Source organism: Pseudopipra pipra, chromosome 3, assembly GCF_036250125.1.
Source record: "Pseudopipra pipra isolate bDixPip1 chromosome 3, bDixPip1.hap1, whole genome shotgun sequence".
In the NCBI taxonomy this organism is placed as follows: Eukaryota; Metazoa; Chordata; class Aves; order Passeriformes; family Pipridae; genus Pseudopipra; species Pseudopipra pipra.
In genome coordinates this window covers 45,033,253-45,054,690 of record NC_087551.1, presented here as the reverse complement: position 1 = coordinate 45,054,690, position 21,438 = coordinate 45,033,253, and the positions used below count along the sequence as shown (strand labels likewise).

Sequence of the window (21,438 nt, the reverse complement as noted above, 5' to 3'; positions counted from 1 at the left end):
TTGGATGCAAATTCCAGAGGATGCTTACAAATTTGGTTTCCAACCAACTATAAATGCACTGCAGTTGCAGGCAGCTGAACTTGGTTAAATGGCAATTATATTGGATGTTCCAACTGGTGCAACTTATTCAGTGAACAGAACAAGCAAATGCTTTTTATATAGATAATGGATTTGTATCACAGCCAAAGACTTGCAGAGTCCATCAGGGAGTTTAAAAATCCCAGGGATATTTAGCTATTGTATTTTCAATTTAGCTTTCCACTACATCTATAAATTTATTCAAAGGCATGGTTGATTCATAGTTCTGATTATTTCAAATAGTCAATGCATTACCAGAAGAGACATTTCCTAACAATTTTATTCATTTGGAGTCTTTAGCCATTAAATTCCATAATGCAGCAGATTGCACTTAAGTGGGGAGGGGTGTTAATAACATCTCCATTAATATCTGACTATTACTCTTCATAAGGACATCAAGCCCTCTGAAGAGGAGGCTGGCATAATTAGGTTAGCATTACAAATATGAAGATTCAGAAGAGTAGCTGATTTATGTTCATGCAGCAGGCTGACAGCAGAGATGTGAGCAGAGCCAAAGTCTTGTAATTCCCAAACTGAGGTACCAGCTCCTTTGCTAAACACACAGCCTGCCATGAAAGAACAGACTACATGACATAAAATCAAAGGAAATGAAAACTAAAGTATCGGAGCTTGTGTTTGCCTAAAGAGTAATTTTTCTCTTCCTGTAATTCATACAGCCTCGTGGTACCAACAGCAAGCTCTTGGACGTCAGGCAGGATTAAAAGACTTCCAGAGGTTTGCTCACATGCTGCACAGATGACTTGATGGGTTGCCAGCAATAGCTTCTCTCTTTCTGCAGCGGGTTTCTTAAAATTTGAAGCATTACAAGCAAATGCAAAGCTTACAAAGGTCCTTTAAGACAGTGCAAGATAAGACGCAAAACATTTCAAGCCTCAAGACTCAGAAGAGAAGAGAGTAAAAGAGAAGAGAGGAAAAGGGAAGGGAAAACAAGAACCAGGAAAGCAGACCTTCACATGAAGATTTCCATTTGGCCTACAGGATGCCAGACAGAAATGCAGAAGAAAAAGGGCAGCAGAAGGCAAAATAAAACAGTGACCAGTGCTGTGTTGTCACTGGTAAAGCCTGACTGGCATGGATATGTCCTGCCTACTGATGTTGTGTTTAATTCTGAAACATGAGAGAAGGGGAATGGATGTTGACAGCTGCAGGCAACCATGAGGAACTGAAACCACTCTCCAGAAATGGTGCTGTCTTGAGCAGGACTGGAAAGAAGAGACATTTTACAAATCCATCTATTTGAGGCTGGTTTTTCCTAGAAACTTTCTCTTGATGGGATTCTCCAAGGGAACAAATATTCAACATCTCAACAATATGACCACTCTGCTGCCTTTCAAGCGGGACATTTCTATCGGTTCAATTAAACCCCCTGAATTTTAAATAACCTGCATGGTAGAGCAGGGTACTGCTATTCTGTCCTAACAAAGCACTCACAGAGGACCTGAGATGGGGGACATGAAGCCAGAGCAGATCACATTTTGTTTAACAGTCACTTCTGATTTACCTAGTTATAACTAAATCTTCTAACCTGAACATTCAGAAAAAATGAACCCTGAGGAAGGAAAGGAACATAAAAGATTCTCAGCCTACATAAGATGGAAGCTAAATGTGATAACAATCTTCAAGATGTGGAAGAAAACTGCAGAGAGGAAACTGCTCTCAATAGAGAGGATGTGAATTAATAGCTTCAGTTGTGGCAAGGCAGATACTGGACAGATGCTAAGGAAGCATTTTGTAACAGTAGGGATAGAGACAGTCCAAGAACAAGTTAGGCAAACACCTGTGAGGAATGACACAAAAGCATAGCTAGTGCCACTCTAGGTCAGAGGTGGGCCATGGGACTTCTTCAGGTGCCTTCCAGCTGATACTTTAGTAGCAATGCAAGGCACTGAGTGTCCTCTGAGAGTGGGTTTACCTGGCAGAGACCAGCAAGGACATGAGTTAGGCTTCTAAGGCAGAACTAGAGCCTCTGTGATTGTCCTGGGGTCCAGCCAGTCCTCACTCCCAGGTACTTGGCCCAGGCAGAGCACTGCACATGGCCAGCAGTGACTGTCTTACTCTGGACTCATTTGTTTAGCTGGAGCTTAATGTCATCTTCATAAATCTGTTTCAATTACAGTAAACTGTGCTTTTGTCTCCTCTATCTGCTTTCCAGCTATCGTTGATGAGGGAGGCCTGACAAAGGCCATTGCACCTCCCAGTCCTTTCCTGGTAAAAGGTTTTTTTCTACAGATAAAACAGAATCGCACCACATTTTCCAACAGGATAAACATTTCACTGATGGCTTCAGGACAACTGTTCACATAGTCTCTCTATTCCTGAATCTACACCAAAAGCAATTAACAGCAATCTGCTACTTGATAATAAAAAATATCAAATATGGTCTTTTCTGTAAAACAACAACCAATTTGGGAATAACTGCAAATATCTGTCATTAGATATACAGTGCAGTGAAAAGAATAATCCAAAGGAAAGAAGGCAGTAGTGAAATATCAAGTCTACTACAGAGAGTTTGAACAATGAGTTTGGGTCTGAAAACTTTTTAATGATGTTACCTACAGGCACTGCAGTTTGAAGTGTTGCCATTGTTACTTAATCACTGTGTCAAGCACAGCAGTATCAATTGAAACTTTAAACAGGTAGATGGCAAATTGACTGAAATAATAAAGTGATTTGAAAAATTGCTTTCTACTACTAAAAAAGACATGAGTATAATGAACTACTCATTCCTTAAAAATCCCAGCCACCATTCCTTTATTGGCTGGAATAGACAGGGGGCAAATGCAAATGCAACCTGCATGAGCTGCTGGGTTTTTGTAAATTTAAAGTCATTCTTTCTGTATTTTATTGACAGAATAGTGACTCAATAAACATTTAGAACAAAGTTGTAGAATTTGATCACAGATGAAGAATACACCTTTCCTGTCAAAGAAATCAGCAGACTTTTCAGTACTTTTTTCCTCTGACTTCAGATTTGAATCGCCCTTGTGCTCTCTAGGGAATCACCATATGAAAACATGAATAATGCAACACTCAGCTGCTGCTACCGGGCCCATGGAACTGCTCAAGGATTAGAAGCTGAGGGCATGGGCACTTTAACTTAGCAAAAAAAAAATGGAAGATTTTAAGACAGCTCTGTGCTATACAAAAAACAGGGTTTTGTGTAAAATAAACTAGCCAAAATACTCCCTTGCTACAAAACAGAGCATTTTTAATATGCAGGGTTCACTTCTTTAATGTCTTAACAGTGGAAATTTTGCCTGCTAACAGGATCTTCACAGTGCACTTGGCATTGTGAAGAGGCTATAATTTAATCAGGACTTCATACAGTGAGAACTCCCACATAGTTTGAATAAAACAGATAATAAAATCTTTAAGTGATGTGTGCTCGGTTTATATTTATAGGCAAAATTTTTCCCTTCTCATCCAAACCTGAATACAGAATCACTAAAGAGTATTAAGCATCTAACTTAAAAGCTGCAATCTCAATGAACTCTTTAGTAAACGCTATGAAAATAAACTTCCAGCAATGCTTTTTGTCATTTTTGACCTGTCCAGTCTGCTGTATATTCAGGATTCTCTGTAATGTTTACTGACATACAGTGAGCTAGTTGCCTAACCACAGTTCATTTTCCTTATAATATGCAAAGACATTATTCTCTGCAGTCCATTAGAAACAACCTAAGTGAGCTCTCTCTAAAGTACAGTATCCTTTCTTCCTTCAGTAAAAGCAAGCCCCAGGCAAGCTGACTTTTTAGGGGAGGAAGAAAGAGGTGATCTGATGCAAGAAACCTTGCAAAGGCACTGTAAAGCTACAGCCTGATAGTGATCTCTAAGCACTGATTGTTGAAGATTTTCAAAACTCCCACAGAGGAAAGCTCTGCTTCCTCAGATGACAGCAACTAATTCCAGTTTGCTCCTAAACTGTTAAAGGCAAGGTTGGCACGTTCTGCAGCTCAGCACAAAGCTGGAGATCTTGAATCCTAGCACACAAAACTTGCATGTGAATGGACAGTGGTGATCCAAGTGCATTGTTGCGTGGCTGAGCACGTACAACTAAGTTGATCTTTACATTTTCAAGCCACTTGTGAAATATATAGAGGAATCAAATGTTATTGTGTTTGTGCACACAGAAGTTGTTATTCCCTTCCCCGACTGAAAAATTAGTGTACGGCTATTTGTGGAGATGGGTGAGTCTATTTCACAGCAGAATCTTTAAGGGCAATTCCAGGTTCAGTAATGGGTTTTTTCTGAGCTCAGAGCCGTGACATTTGGGGAGTTAAAATTCTCAGACTAAGGAGGCCTAGGCACCAGTTACCAAGGATGCAGAGAATCCGGCCTTTTCTCCAAACACCATGGCAAGGGGTCCTCTGCTGTGGGGTTTGAACTGTTCTGTGGAGAGGACTTCCCTGGTGAATTGTTTAGAAGAGAGTAATAAGAGGCCCGAGAAGATATTAAAAATATTGCAGAACACTTTAAGAAAAGATGATGAACCAAAATTTAAATGGCAAGCCTGGATGAATAACAGCGCCTTTCACCAAACACAAGGGCTGAACAAAATAGAACAAGACATCTTGAAAAACCCTAGACAAAGGAGCTAGGTTTATCTGAGGTGAAGACTCTTTTTGAGTTCTGTTTTATAAGGTTAAATTGTTCTCAGTTTCTCATTTGTTGGATTTTTATCCCCTTCAAACCAGAGGGAAACCACTGTAGTTCAGTATCTGAAATCTAAAGTACCACAATCGTTACAGGGAAACTGGGTCACATACAGAGGAAAACTGAAGAAGCCACTTCAGTTGGTGTCCAATCAGGGAAACCACTACTACAATTTTATCAATGGTTTAGATGGAAATCACACTTCACCTGGTGATATCTAAGTTAGTTGTTCAATTTAATGTAAAATTAATATCATCAATCCAACATCCCTGAGAACACCACAAGCTCTCTGTGAGTCACTAAAGCTGTGTTCATGGCTTACTACACCTATAATCATCACACACACTCAGTACACAACACTAAAGCCCTAAGCCTAGTGGCTTAAACTGAGGGGATCATAAACTGCAAAGCACTGCAGAGGTTTTGACAAAAAAGATTATAATTTCTAAACCCCAAAAGCAGAAACAGGTAGTTTGCATTCTCAGGGTCAACTGGCTTCCAGTGCCAAGATTTACACAGCCTATTACCAACCAGACATGCAGATGCAAACTACTTCCTCATGATCCATCACATAACCTTCACTAGATCATCACTGTAATATTTATAAAGTTCATAAGCATTATGCCAGTGAATTATGGCTTCATGCCACTTTCTCTTAGATTGCATGTCTCCTGGAGGAACGGGTCTTTGATTTTCAGGCTCCAGAAAGTAGCCCTTGCATTGCAGCACAGCAACCTGCTGGGGATTTATGGGCATTTCATGAGTGTTTAATGAGGCTTACATTGTAACCAATCTAAACAACTCTTGATCATGGAATTCTGAAGCACATTTAGTAAAGCCAATGAAGCCTAAGACACCTCGAGAGAAATGCTGAATGAATCAAAACAACCAGCCTGCCCTGTCCATCTGTTCCAGCTCTGCTGGTGAATACAAGGCACAAATATACACAGAACAAACAGTCCCTGTTTTATTTCCGCTTCCTCAGTATCACAATGTATTCAGGATGGACAGTTGAGACTCACCGATATATTTCTGTAAGCTTTTAAACATACAGATCAACTTTATTCTCTTCAATTTTTTAATCCAAAAATCTGATTTTAAAGAAAAAGAAAAAGTAGATTGTAATGAAGACATGAAAGCAACATTTTAAGAGTACTATCTAATGACATTCTGAAAGGCAAAAGTCTCACTCTTGGAAGGTATTTAAGTGCCTTATTTAGGTCTTAGAGAATCTGGATCCCCTAAAAAGGGTTTATATTTGCAAAGGTAGCTATTAGGGTACTGTTATTTAATATATAGCATTTGAAAGACATAAGTTAATTATACATACATGCAGCCTTAAATCTGATGTATTCAATATCTGGCACCTAACAGACATAACATCCTTAAACATTTTGAACAAGGTTTTCCTAAAGTTAATAATTAGAATGAAACACTTATCTAGTTTCTTCAGGAAGCTTTCTGCTTTAAAATCAGATACCCACAAGCTCCTGCAAAAGGAAATGATCCAGGAAGGAAAGAAACTCGTGTGCAATGCTCTCATTTAAAAACGAGAGGAGCAGTGGCTTTCTCACTTTGAAGGATCCATGCTGTTATACGTGCTTATTCAGATATACTCTACATTTAATATAAACATTCATGAGGTTAAAATTAATTTAATTTTCACAAATATTCATGTGTAGAACACCTGTCTCTGCCAACTTTTACAATTGAAACTGGAATATTTTAGAGCCTAATTTTCCCTACAAAGCAGCAGTGGTTTTGCTGATTAGCACATCTTTTTCAAGCTCAAACCTACACATGCGATTGATCTACAAAGTCTCTTTTGTATGAAAACCATTTTTGAGCTGTAAATGCTCAAAGAGTGCTGCTGCTGCTGCTTGCTGTACCCTTCTTATACTAACCTCTGCTGTTGATGAAGTTGGGATGATGTTAACAACAGGTAACTATTCTGGAAAGAGGCGGGAGGGAGCAGACACAGTGGAGAAAACACCATTTAGTAGTTCTGCTTCTTCCTAAATATTACCTGCCAGCCACAGCCAGAGTCAGGCTCCTGGGATAGAAATACTTTCGACAGGACCCTCTATGGTTTCTCTTCAGAGCAACGTACAAAGCTAGTTTTAAACGATCACTCCTGAAGGCATTTAACTTCCTAATGTTTTTATTTATCTAGGTTTTCATTCTTCAGACTAATCCAGAAAAGAAATCAGCTTTGCTACTCCCTCTTCTTTTCTTTTCTTTTCTTTTCTTTTCTTTCCAACTTCTCCATTTACATGTTTTGCAAATTTGTTTCACTACAGAAAATAACTACTATAACATTTAGGGCTGTCTGGCCATGTCAGTGGCATTGGCACCAAGATCTTTGACTTTCCTGCTCCATGTGGTACTGTGCAGACTACGGGTCAGAAAGCAAAATCATTCAGAACTTTGTCTTCTAGCATGCCTTTTGTCAGGAAATACTGAATGCAGAGCTAACAAATAATTGTAGCTTTGCTCTCATTGCTTGACATAATAATAAATACATCACATTGGAGTGACTTCCAGCCTTTTTGAGTGTAGGTAGTCAGCAACAATTCAGCACTCTCACTTAAAAGGTAAGCTTGTCAGAAATATTATCTCTGTGCCAAAAGTTACATGGAAGCTTAATGACAGCAATCCTTGCTGTTGCTTGTCTCATTTGCCCTGTGACAATGGGATTCTGTCTTTATTTTTGAACTTTGAGTTAAACAGCTGTCAAGTTTAACTTATTTGTATAAACTAGTGTGGACAGATTAGTCCCTACTGATGTGCTAGTTATCTTGAGATTAATGGGAAATCCAGAGCTAGCAGTCAGAGAGGCAAGTAGTCTGAAGGGGAGAGAAATGCAATCCAGCAAAATCATGACGTAGCTTCAACTTTTGGATTTTGTGACTCTCACTTGAGAAAACAATAAATAGCCTGCTGTAACAGCCAAGGAAGGAGAGCAATGTTTCTGTGCTATAATGAACCGAGGAACTGCAAACACGGAGGGGCCTGTTGTTGAAAGAATAGAAATTTGATGGTACAATATGGGTAGCTTAAAATCACTATCTAAATTTTGAGATTTCCTAAGATACTGCCATAATACAGCTCTTCTCTTTTCCAGTGTAATCTAATGTTACATATTTAGCCATCAAATATTAAGAAACAATCAAGTGTCTGGGGATGCAACAGAAACCCTCCCCCTCTCCAAAGCTGCTCAACACAACCTCAGAGTTACACAGTAAAAGAGGCAATACCAAGTTTTCACTTTGGGTGAAAAGTTATGGGTCATAAAAAGAAACAGAAATAAGTTTCTGGTACATATTGACGTCTGAGGGGTTATCCTTATTTACTTCAGCAACAGAAAGATACTGACACTGCAATACAAATTAATATATACCCAATAGAAGTCCTATAAATAACACTAAGAAAATGAAGAAAGCATGCAGCTGGGAAACTCCAAACCCCTCTTTTCCTTCTCCCACACTTTATAGGTAATATATTTTTGTTTATGTTTTTTTAGAACATTCACTACAGTGAGGCAGAATTTTAGAGGATAGCAGAGACGTATTTATACACTCACATACCATAAAGCAGCAGTGATGTAAAAAATGGCAAGGAAAATAAATTACTAAGTAGCACAGAAATAGAGATTGCAGCCACTGTCCCAATCCTTACCTTTCAGAGTTGCCTTCTTAAGTACCTTCATGGCATAAAGCTGGCCTGCATCAGATCCTTTGATCTTCCTTACTAGAAATACCTGTAAAAAGCAAATGTTTTGTACAGATAAGTACTGAATTTCTACTTATAAGCCTTACTGCATTTGACAGGAGAAAAGATACTATTGTTCAGGAAATTATAGCTGAAAGTATTTAATATCTATTTCACCTGCAATTGGTTGAGCTAGCTCTGGAAATTTTCAGGTTTAAGCCTTTACCACCTCAGAAAGAAAATATGTTCAACATTATTATGTTGAACATATATATCCATATATATCCTTATATATCCAATTAAAGTTGGGTGAAGAGTCAGAACTAGTGTGCACATAGCTCTTCATATTCTGACCAACTTTACATGAAAAAAATTTATATCTCATTTGTGTTTTGGAATGTGCAGTGTCTTAAAATTATTGCCATCAATTACATTACAGAGAAAAACCAATTTGGTCTAATTTATGCTGGAAATCATGAATGGTGACTTTGCCTAAGATGTAACTGAAGCAGAAAGTCCATAAAGCTGAAAATCTGTTATTCTAATAAAGATAGTTTTCCCTGTTATAGTCTCCTATGCCTCATCTTCTGACAGTGTAAATTTTTAATTGAAATAAACTAAAAATGTATTCTATTTGTTTTACTCCATGCAAATATATTTATCTGCCCCTGAGTGCATCTGAGCACTGGAGAGGTAGTGAACAAAGAAATCAGTAGCTTAGTTTGGTCTTTATAAGACTTTCAGTGTTTTAATAATTGAAAATAAAATAAACAAGTCTTTTAGTTGATTCCCAGGACTTACTCTGTCTGCTGAGGTCAGAAGTACCAGACAACAGTGTCTTTTTTTTATTTTTTTTTTATTTCAGCACTTGTGTTACTGGACAGAAGCTGAAGACAAACACAGAAATAAAAATACAGTACCACGTACATATAATTACAAATATATAAATTAACAAAGTTTAGGAGAAATTATATAACTGATGAATGTCCAGTTAGATTAAAAATTCTTTAGCAATTAATTTCCTGTCCAGGAACCATGTAGCTTTGTTAACTGTCTCCACCTAAAATATAAAAAGCCAAAAAAAAAAAAAAAAAAGAGGAAGTCTGTTTCTAGTGCATTATTTGCAAGTTGAAAGACTCTTCTTGCTAAAATAAAAATCTGTAAACAGATTAGGATCTTCTCAAACATCCTTTAAGGAAGGGTTTGTGTGGAGGGAGAATAGCTTTTAGCAAACAGGTACAGAAGCTAGAAATAGAAAAAAACCCCAACACCTTAATTAGAACTGTTACATCTGACAGCATCATTGCTACCACACTTCTGCATGTGATCTGATACATTTTTGGTGAGACTTTCCTTCTCAAGATGTTTCCTGTGTATAGGAGATATGCACAGTTCCTCAGCCAAGCTGCCCTGACTAGCTGAGCTTGGGCACATGTTGCTTGTTCCCATCTCCTGTTTCCTAGTTTGATGAACACACAAATAGCTCCGGCACTCACAACTGTAGGAACAAATGATGAAATCTGGATCCAACAGGAACACATAAGACTTTGTGAAGTGTTTTTCATTAACATTCATGATAAATTAAGCTCAGCTGCTCCAGCATTAACAGGAAGTCAATCCATTTAGAAGTTTACAGAGAAAAGCTGGGATATTTTTCTATCCAGCTCAAGTAAAAGATTTAATTTTTGCATTACATTGAAAGGGAGCAGAAAGTCAAAAGCAAGCTTGCCCAGACACCAGATTTTCAGCTGTATTATTATTATTCTGTAAAAATGGTTGTGGATTCTTTACCCCAAAAAATGCCAAAACTCAAACCCTTAAGACAATGGTTTTAAGCAGTAGTGCACATAGAAAAGCACAGCATGCTGCATCTGCAGAAATATTAGGCTGCACTTCTAGAAATATCTTGTCTGCCATGTAATCTTGCAAAACTTGTAATACCTGTATTGCTATAATAAGCAAAATTACCAATTTACGTTACTAGTCACTAGTCAGCTGTTCTCTGTAGCACGGGATAGGGCACTTGTCTGCATTCCTTCCAAAAAAGATGAGTCAAGAACACTGTGTTCTTTTTCATAGGACACCAAAATAATCATCAAACCAAAAAAGGAAACAGAACAAACGAAAATGCATTGTACTGCAAAATGACATCATCCTGATTATTCTTAAAGGTAAAGCTATATCACTCTTGAAACCACTAAGTGGCCCTGGAGTGCTTACTTGACTGGTTATATTAGCTATACTATACTAGTTTCCCAAAATAGCATGGGCATGTGGCTGAGCATGACTTTCAGTTTTCTATTTTAATATGTTTGCAAGCACCTCAGGTTATTAACACCTGAACTAGCAAAACTCCCTGAGCTGGAACAATTGGTTTATCACCCAAATCCTAATCTAGAAAGCTAAGCAAGTGCTATGCCTCTCAAGAGTGTTGAGGCCACTCCCTTAGAAATTATCTCTAATCTTGCAAGAAATTATTTAGACCTTGGGTGAACAACTTGAAAACCTAAAGGTTTGCATCCCCAGACACTTACGATTTGAACTATTAGCTCAAATACCAAGGTGATGAAAATTTAGGTGGTTGAAGACTGCATAAGAAACAGAAAGTCATTTGTAATCACACGCAGCTCCAAACAAGTACGATGTTTATACTCACATTCTGATCTCCCAGAAATCAGATCTCCTTTTAGGAAGTGGTGGCAGAGATTAGGCATTCTGCTTATAAAATGGCTAAAGCTAGAAGGCCAACTCAAACAGTTAGTACTGATATACACCAATACACTATAAGACAGCAAACCATTTCTAAAATCTTTACTCCCTGAATCTGAAAACTGGCCATTCTGCCCATGTTGCTTTTGCAGAAGACACTTCCTTCTCTTGCTCTTCTCCTTGTATTGAGTCATACAGTAAACCTAATTTTGAGTTGTTTGGTTTTTCACATTTATTTAATTTTCAAAACTCAAATATCATCACTGTGTTCTCAAGAAATTCTCTAGATCAAAACTTGGTATTGAACGTTAACTTTCCTGATATCTCTCATCTCAGGGAACTTCTAATAGACTTAATTATCAACATAATTCTAGAATACTCAGGAAGTTGATAAATACTCTCAATATAGCTTCTTTTAGGAATAAAACTAAAGGCCCTGATTGGGAAGTATTTTCAAAAAAACTCACAAAATAATATACTTACAATTATAAGGTCTTTCATGCCTGGTTTCAATTAGGTTTACTGTTCCAAAGGTTTCAGTGACTTATTTAAACTATGGAAAGACTTTAAGGCAGAACTGACTCTTCCCTCTTTCTTTCCATCTTTCATTCCTATTCTCATTTCCAACTAATATGTCCTACTGAAGAAGAACTGTCTTTGGGATTCAGAAAATCGTTGGTCTTAAGGTTATGTGAAGATTGCTATTTCCATTAATTAGCTTGTGGTCATGTAGCCAGGTTTTTTCCCCCCTATGATCTCACCATAATGATGGCCATCCTCTGCAGTGGGGTTTATCTCCAGGATCCTTTCAAGGTCTCTGAGTGTGAGCTTAACAGCAGTCTGGGACTTGGAAATGTGCTTGAGGTCCCATTTGCCCTTAGTGGGAACTGTGCAGCTGACTTCTTTAAGTCTTTGAATGCTCCTATTTATATCCTCCAACTAAGCAGCAGTGGCACACTCAACTCCCTGGTGAACAGGTCAGAAAGAGGGAGGAGAATCTAATTTTATAAACAGTGATGATCACTGCCCAGAACCCTAAGCATTATTTGCTAAACTGGTTTATATGCAGAAATCAAGCTAAAAGACAAAAGTGTTATTAAAATGAACATAGAAGAGCTTTGCTTATCTGCCTTTACAATATAATTTATATATGGACAACGTTATCAGTGTAAATGAACTCAGAGAAAAGATATTTTCAGTGTTGCTCTAGGTGATTAGATAACAATAAAAATTACCTTCCCATATGAACCTTGTCCTAATACTTTCAGCAGCTCAAACTGAGAAGGATCTGCTTTTTCAAAACCTTCCTTGACATGATGACTGATGTCTATTTCCTTCACGATACCTTCTTCCTGCAAAGAAAACAAAACAATATCCCCAAATCAGAGCTCTTATCCTAAGGAAACATATTACTTTTTAAAATCTCATCTTCTGTGACTCTATAGTCATGTAGCAAATTTTGAAAATAGAAACAAATGCTTGTCCAAATATTCTATGTGCCTTTTACTGGCTGGGGATGGTAATTGTCAGGACATCCAGGCCTGGTACTTCTGTTTATTGAGCCTCAAGATATGACTAAGTAAAGACAGAATACATAAAATGAGGTCAAAAATATACTGTGGAACTTGGTATGCCCATCAGAGACCTTTCTAGCAGAGTGGCATGTACTTGAATCTGTACTACAGAGGGTCCAGCACACACTTTCTTGCTTGCAAGAATTAGCTTCGGATTTTCCAGGTCCTTTTGTTAAAATATTTTCGCTGTCAATAGATGCATATTCCTCAAAGACACCAGTTCAATTAGGACTTTCATCTTGAAAGCTGTGACATATGGCATTTGTTTTAGTTGTTTGTTTCATGTTTTTTTGGCATGTTCCTCTAAAAAGAGAGCGACTGGGTCATGTGAGACCCAGAGGGACTACACAGTTTGCAGCAACCCAGAAAGTCACTGAGCTGAAAAGAAACCTTGAAGAAAGGACCTGCTTTTCAAGGACACAATGATAAGGGAAGATAATATCTAGACTTATTTTTATTTTGTATGTTTTGTACACCTACATTTGAACTTTTTGGTTTGGGCTTGTGAGTGTTTTTTTCTTTTCTTTTTTTTTTTTCCTCCAAACTACTTGTTCTAACTTTCCTACAACAAAAATACAGATTTTGAGTACAAAACTTATTTTTTTTCATATTCCAGTTTGAGGGGAATTACTAATTTAGTACATTCTGTACTAAACAAGAATAAATTTCATTCTCTTCTCGTCCAGAAAAATTGCTATCACTTTCTACCAGCTGTGATTCATCGGATACATGGCTTGCACTACTAAGATTGCTTTCTATATTGTAACTTCATTCCTTCTCTTCCCTACCCTGCCCCTTTGCACTCATGTGCTTTGGAACAGGGACTGTATCTTCTGCTTGGTTTGGAAAGCTTTATCTACTTTGTACATGCTACCACAGTCATGGAAAATAACCATCATCTCACAACAACTCATTTTTCTGAACCTAATTCCTCTAGTTTAAGGTTTACCTGAAACGAAATGCTTGAAACTAATGAACAGTTTTTACAGAGGGATTTAAAGAATTTCTAAGTACGTAACTGTCAGGACCTCTCTTCTCATTTTTCTGGATTTATTTGCTGTGGGAGATATTAAATGTATAATTTTTTTTTAATTTATTTTTTTCCTAGGTGAGAAAAACAGTAGTAAATTCATACAACTTCAATACTCTGTATTAGCTGTTTCCTAAAGAAACCCAGTATTATCTACATGCTGTTATCAAAGGCTCCACCAAGTTCAGAAGTGATGAGTATTCATACCGAGGGATATGCATCTTTAGTAAACTGCCTGCAGCTGAGAGACTTGCACATTGATAAGAACATTATTTCAAGCTTAGCCCACCCTGCCATGTTGCAGTTTAGATAAAGTATCTGGAGAGCAGGGCTCACCATCCATCTTGTTCAGCGGTTACACACGAGGGATAAAAATTACTCCCCAAAGAGTTGGCCTCCTGAATCACCTCCACACTAGACCTCATGTGCTTGAGAGTTTGCTCTCTATGAAGCACAGGCAGAGTTTGGGAGGATTTAGTTCTGCAGGTCAGTCTCTTTGTGTGGACCCCCACTTAAAAACCATGGTATGATGAAAAAAAACTGCATGACATCTCAAAGTCAATGCAGCTTGAGGGCACCTAGTCACTATTTCATGATTTGGCCCATCTCTGTTTTGCACAGAAGCACAGAACCCAGCAAGAACCATCCACTGCAACCAGGTGATGCAGGATGTGGATGCAAATTTGGAAATTATTCAGGAGACAAAACTCTGTGAAAAGGAAACTAACCCAAATTTTATATACACCATGTACCTTCCTCAGATTTTCTTCTCCTTTGAGCTGACACCTCAATCTCAAAAACGGTGGATGAGATCTACTACAAACAGCAAACTCCTTTTTAATTCAGCTAGATTGTACTTCAACCTGAACCATGAACTCATTGTCAGCAACATTTGCAAGTTTAATGATGAGTGAGTTTTAATTTGTCCATTCATATTAGTTATCAAAGTCTTAGGCCTACAACCTTAAGAATATTTCTCATTGTATTACTAAATTTAATATAACCTCTTTAAGTTCATGAAATTTGTTCAGTTACAGCAATATATTAAAAGTATTAAGGTGTTGACAATTCAGCTTGCTGGAAGAATGCTTAAAAATTTCTAGCATTTCCAGAGATTAGCATAATTAATTAAAAACTTGCAATAAAACCAATAATTACGTGTATCTTTAATTAATATATCAGAAAAAAAAGATATTAAAAAGAATGGAACCAAACACAAGGCCTACCAAAGTTTATCAGAGAAGCACAGATTCTAAAGATGGGAAATATCTGTTAGATTTTGTGACTTCATTAAACTGTAAAAACGTTGATTAGAAGAGGCTTCTAAGGGTCATCTTGGTCAGACCGGCTGTTTTTTTTTACTGTGGTTTTCAGTGTCTCAAACAATAAAGCTTGAGCCACTTCCTATGAAAGAATATTCTCTTTCAATTTGCCCAAAGTCAAGTCAAGCTGCCTGATCCATCGGTCCTTAGGAGGAAGCAGGATATTTTTCTAGGAAGGTAGGATTTCCTGCGGATTTCCTGTGGTCTCCTCACTAGAAAGGGGCAGCAAAGCAGCACTGAAGAAAAGCATGCCAGACATCTATTTTTTCACCGATCATCACCACAGTGGTGGCACTTGTGAGCTGTCCAAAAGGTAGATAGTATTTTAGCTAGTATGACAAACCCACTTCCCGCTGGAGCAGAAAGCCAAACTGTCAGTGCTTGAGACTGAAGATGGACAGAGCACCTTAAAGGAAATACATGCTGATGTGTTTGCACACGTGCACCCATTTGCCTTGCATGTGTTCCTATATCTTATTACTTACTTGGCTGCATAAATTCTGGAATAACTTCTGTTTGTATTACCTTACTAGGAAAAAAAAAACCCCACAAACCAAATGCTCTTATATTCTTGATTAATATTCTTACTTATACAGGATTTTCTCATTTACATCTTTTGAAGTCTCCCTGTATTACATTAATAGGGAATATGGCATAATTTTTCTCAGATATTGATGATCAGAGTGAAACCCAAACTATCAAATCACAGATCTCTCAACTGTTTTTGCTCTAAGTTGCATCTTAAGAACTTCTCTAACATGGACTTTTTTTTCACTGTTCCAGCAAGTGCAGCATATCTGTATCAGGAATTTGCATAACAACAATAAAACTGAGGCAAGAGATTCACAACACAGACAAAGCCTGCATACTGAAGAAGCTGTTTTGATGAGAAGGATTTCACTCTGGAAAAAAATAGCAGCCAACTTTGAAAATGGTTTTGATCAGTGAAGTTGGTGGAGTCAAAAATGAATGTTCCATAGTTTGATCTTGCAACAGCTGTGCACAGCAGCCCAGGCTCTTGCTCCCTGCTGACTTGTCCCAACATTGCATTAGCTGGAATGCTTGTCTTGATGAAGCTTAATCTTTCGTAAACTTCTCTAAATATTTATGTTTGCACAAAAAGCATCATCCTGTGACAAAAGTGAGATGGATGTTTTTGGCGGTTTGAAGAAAGCACATGGTCAAGCGGGACAGACTAGAGGAGGGAGGGCAATGAACCAGAAGGATAAAAGAGGATGGAGAGTGCTTCTCTATGCTACTACAAGAAAGACCTCTTCAGAGTCTGATTCTATACTGTATTACTCACTTAGAGGCTTCCCCCAAGCTGGCATAAGTTTTGGAGATTAAAGTAACCCAGTATTTGAATGAAAAGGCCATTTTGATCTGCTCTCCCTTGGGACAAAGGAGAAGAGAGCTTCTGTTCTTGTCTTGTGACTGTGGATAGCACAGGCCCCTCTTGAAGAAAGAGAGGCCCTAATGCCTGGGGGCTGATGGAGAGCAATCATGGAAAACTCTTCTAACTGCAACAATACTTCCCAACTCACTGTCACATACTGGAGTAGGATCAGAAAGTGTAGGGCTATGGACCTGGGAGTGAAGTGCAAAAAGTCATTCAAAAGTCAGGCCTTCCCAGAGAGCAACTCTTTTCACTTTAGCTGTAGTCTCTTATCTTGCCTGTTTTACAGCCTCTCAGCAAACATTATGGAAAGAATACCTCCTAGAAAATGGACAGGCTTAATCCCTTTTGGAGTCCTGTCTGGCTACTCTCCAAGAGGTTTCTGAACAAGCAGCGCCAACATCATCAAAGTCAGAGACCACATTAACTGTGCCCAATATATTTCAGCCACACACACAAAACTTTCCTCACCAAGACTTCAAACATCTGGAGAGGTGGTTATTCCAGAATCAGCTACTTCTACCAATGGAAATTTTATGCTACCATATCACAGGGGCAAAAGCCATGGTGCTAATGTAAGATTTTACTCCTTGCCTGGCCATCTCTTCAGTTGCAGAGGATTGAGACTGGGATACAGGTATGGTCATAATGGGTTAGCTTCGTTTTTTAATAAAAATATGTGCACTTTTGATGTGTAAGTTTTGCAGTCAGGCTTGCATGCTGTAAGGGTTGAGGACAACAAAGAAATGAATGAAAATGCGGCAAGAGGAAATAAATAATGATAACTCTGAAGTTATGTTATTGTCATTTGAGAGAATCGTTATTTGTCTATAGCACATGCTCAAGATACAGACTTTATTTTGTTACCAGTCTTGCCATTTGGCAGGTTACCACCTAACATAAACCCAAATCACAACTATTTAACTTCCAAGTATCACAGGCAACACAACATTCCAAAATAATACAGTTCATTAAGCATTTTTAAAATCTGATATGGGAATAGTTAGGACAGGATATGTCTGATAAAGATGAGGCCAGGTTTCCACCTCTGTTTACGGGTTCTAATCTGGCTCAACCCATTGGAGAGTAATTTGTGTCAAGACATAATAGGCTATTCAAATGCTGCCTAAGGCAGGGAATGAACTGCCGGCCTGTATTCAGTTCTTTGAGGACAAGTATCCACATTAAAAAGAAAATGTATAGGAGCATTTTCATTAGCCTCTTCCCAAGCCAGTCTCCAGCAGCTGGAGTAAAAGTTGAGAAAGAAATCTTCCATTTTAAATGGTTTGTATTCCAAGTTCTGGCCTCTATTGTGGTCTGGAAAGATGTAAACTGAGAAATAATACCCTAAATGGATCTGGTTGCTTTGTTCTCTACTGTCAAATAAACATTTGCTTTAACAACAATGAATTGGACTTACTGTGCCCTTAAAGAAGCATGTGGAATTCACAGTGAATCTCTTGGACATTGTGCCAGGTCTGTATTTGGCTTTCAAGCATAAGGTCACCTACCTTCTCAAAAGGTCAGATGGAGTTAAATAATACACAACAATTATAAGAGATTGGGATTTCCTTCCCCGATCTTTCACAAATGTGATTAGAATGTGTTATCTTGCATATGGAATTCCAAGAAGTAGGTCAAAACTTGCTGGAAAACAAAAACCTTAGAGGAATTTCTGTGGAGTACAATCCACTCTCAGTCACTGCTAAATTCAGCAGACTTTTCTATAGAGAGAATAACTATTAAACTCTCTTTAGCATTTCCCTCCAGCTCCAATTTTTTATCCCACATTTTTAGTTTCTTCTCCCTAATGCATGGTTCTACAGTTGAGGTTCAGCAGAAGTCAAACAAGCTAAATGGGAAGAGATGAATCACAGAGAGCAAAGGCAGTGAATACAATCTACTGGATAGACTGGTGAAGTCCATGAGGTGGAGGTTTGAGTATCTGGGAGATTTGGGTGCAGTCTTGTGCTACTAGGCTTCCTGTGTGTCTTTGATGAGTCACTTAGTGTTGGATTCAGCTAAATAAATGCAAGTATTTATAGTGCAGGAGACAACATTTTAAATAATTGTCTAGGTTTACTTGGCAGTCAATAGAGAGAAGCAGGGACTTAATGATCAAAAGAGATCAGATGAAATCACATCCTGAAAAGTGCACATTTTTCTGTTCTGACTATGAAGAAAGCCTAAGATAACTTGCTGAGATGAATTCATGTTTACTGTATAATTTTGAAAAATACTTAAATAGAGTAGTATTGTGGACAGATTTTTAATGGCATTACAAAAGGGATGTTCACTGATAAATGCCATGGGAACCTTAACAAAACTTCTATTGAAATTTCATTTTTTTTTCAAAAGAACTTTTATCCTTGAAACATATACATGATTAAAAAATACTCCAAGGTGTTGGGAGTAATCCACTTATCAGGATTTTCCAGCTCTGGTAAATTAGGCATTTTTCTACTTCCTCCTCAACCTGAACTATTCTTATTTGCTTTTAACTATCTTGTGGGAATACTGTGAGAATTAACACAGAAAAAATATGAAATCATCTCATACTGCAGTAATGAACAGACAAATAGTCTGAAATGTATCCAGTAATACATGATATCAGGTGGCCTACAACTGAATTCTCCTTTAGCTCAGATTGGAGCATTTTGGTCTTGAAGATTGGTGCTCTTTATCTGATGACTATAGTGTCTTTACAGACTCAGTTCCTGACTAGGACAAATATATACAACACAATGACTATGAAGATGCATAAGAAGAACAATCTTCCTATTACAAGTGTAGATATACATGAAATACATGTACACACCAACTCTTGATTGAACTTGCAACCCTGGACTCAAACCACTAGTCAGAGTAACGCTAAATTTTTTGTTAATTCTGGTGCAAACTGCAATAGTTTATGAGGTGTGGTGAGTAGAAAGAGCACATAAAACACTATTAAAGCAAAGGGTTAAAAAAAGCAGAACAAAAGCAGAACTGTCTGGTCACAAAAACAATACAAACAGTTGGTCAGCCTTACTCACATAGCAGCACTCTACAAATACTCAAACACACTTGTGAACTTTCTAACAGAAACAGTCTCAAAATGAGTCACACCATTAAAGGACAAAGAACTCAGATATATCGCTCTAAGCTACAATAAATAGGAGCAGGAACATTTTCATCAACATCCTACTTGGCATGGCTTACAGGTGTGCCATTGGCCTTTACAACTCAGAAGAGCTGTAAGGTCCATTACTGATCCTTTCTGCTGGTGAACAGGCAAAAGAGGAACACTTGCTTCTCATTCACCAAGGAACTAACTCCCAGCCTGTCTGGAGACAGTGCCTAGAAGAAATTATTACCCCTAGAAGGGTAAGTATTCTTGTTTCTTTATGATGATGCTATATCATCACTAAAAGGGGTTATGAAAACAACAAGCAATAGTAGGGGACAGTATGCATGACTGCTTTGAAAAAAAATTAATTTATTCAGGTTTTCATATGTTACTCTCCACTAAAGTTCAAGTTTGATTCCCAGGTCAGTATCATTCCCTGTGCACTCCATTCTGAACCACTCACAAACTCGCTGTGACCCTCCCAGTGATGCCCCCACCCACCACCACTGCAGCCCACTCACCAGAGTTGCCTGGCACCTGCTGCAGCACATCAGCATTCACAGGGAAGCCCTAGTGTGACAGTCCTAATGTGATGGCAACCCATCATTCATGCATTTCCATGACAGGATACAGGTAGGCCCCACATCCCTGTGTCCCAGCTTTCCATCTTTAAAATGCAGGTAAAGTCATCTTCCTTTTTCATGGAGTTAGTGGAGTATAAGAGCACTGAAAAGACTATGAAATGCTCAGATACTATGATATTAGGCTCCAAAAAGGAGGAAGGACTATCTGTTCAGGATACTATTAAAGAATTATAAATACTTACTAAATTACTCCAGTTTCCTTATTGCTGTACTCAGCTGCTTCACAAACTAGAAAAAAAGGTTTCTGATGTTTTACTAGTTCGAGTGTGAAATAAAAACTCCAGCTGCACTAAGAAGATAAACTGCTTAAGCAAAACATATTTGCAACCATTTCCTCACCGTTTCTTGATCCAAATAAAACAGCACCACTGCACAGTAAGTAGAAAATACAAAGCCCTGGGGCATTTGCATGGTGATTTAAAAGAACTGTACCATCTTTAATATGCATATTAAAGGAAAAATATCAGGTTTCATCTCAAAATGTGAGGCAGAGTGGACAAAAGGCTGTAATAAGAGATAATCACATTACCAGATTAGTCAGTTTAGGAAAAATACCCATCTGCTGTTTACAAATCACTCGTAGGGTTTGGTAATTATCATTTTGCCTGCGAGAGGAATACTGGCCTGCTTGCACATTTTGTGTCCTCCCATTAATTAAATCAAGCATCAGCTAAGGGTTCAACCAGCTTGTACTTCACAAACTGGAGTCTTGCTGCTATTATTTCAGGGAAAAACGTGTTGTAATGAGGTTCATTATCTCAATGGCATTTTACAGGCAGAGTATTAATAGGGAAAGGGACTAATGTGAGGTCATTATGGAATCAAGGCAAATACAAATTAGTTTAAATGCTACTGTTCACAGCACAGAGCATCAGTGAAGGCATTGAAGGAGAGGCTGATGCAGCTGAATGAGGCAGAGAAAAGATGGCAAAAGAGAAATTCTACAGAGATGATATGACAAGATTTAGCAACAACGTGGACAGAGGAATAAGAGGTGGAGGGCAGAGAGAAAAGGAGTATCAAAAAGGGCACCAGACAAGGGCAACTGGTCTTGTGCCTATGCCAACAGAGAAGCAAACTGAGAGAAGAACTGCAATATTAAACAACTTGAAATGTAACTTTTGTCCCTTTTACACAGCGGCTTAATATGATTTAAATACCTAACTACCTTCCTGGGATGAGGAAAGAGTG

General features: G+C 38.1%; 1 protein-coding gene across 4 annotated transcripts in view; it reads right to left on the bottom strand.

Annotated features, from left to right (window-relative positions):
- RPS6KA2 (ribosomal protein S6 kinase A2) overlaps positions 1–21,438 on the bottom strand; it is a 284,874-nt gene that overhangs the window by 87,088 nt on the left and 176,348 nt on the right. For all 4 annotated transcript variants that reach the window (XM_064648957.1, XM_064648959.1, XM_064648960.1 and 1 more), the window contains 2 exons: positions 12,408–12,524; positions 8,431–8,512 (listed from right to left, as the gene is read on the bottom strand). In XM_064648957.1, the coding sequence (XP_064505027.1) occupies positions 8,431–8,512; positions 12,408–12,524 (199 nt within the window). The remainder of the gene's footprint in view (positions 1–8,430; positions 8,513–12,407; positions 12,525–21,438) is intronic.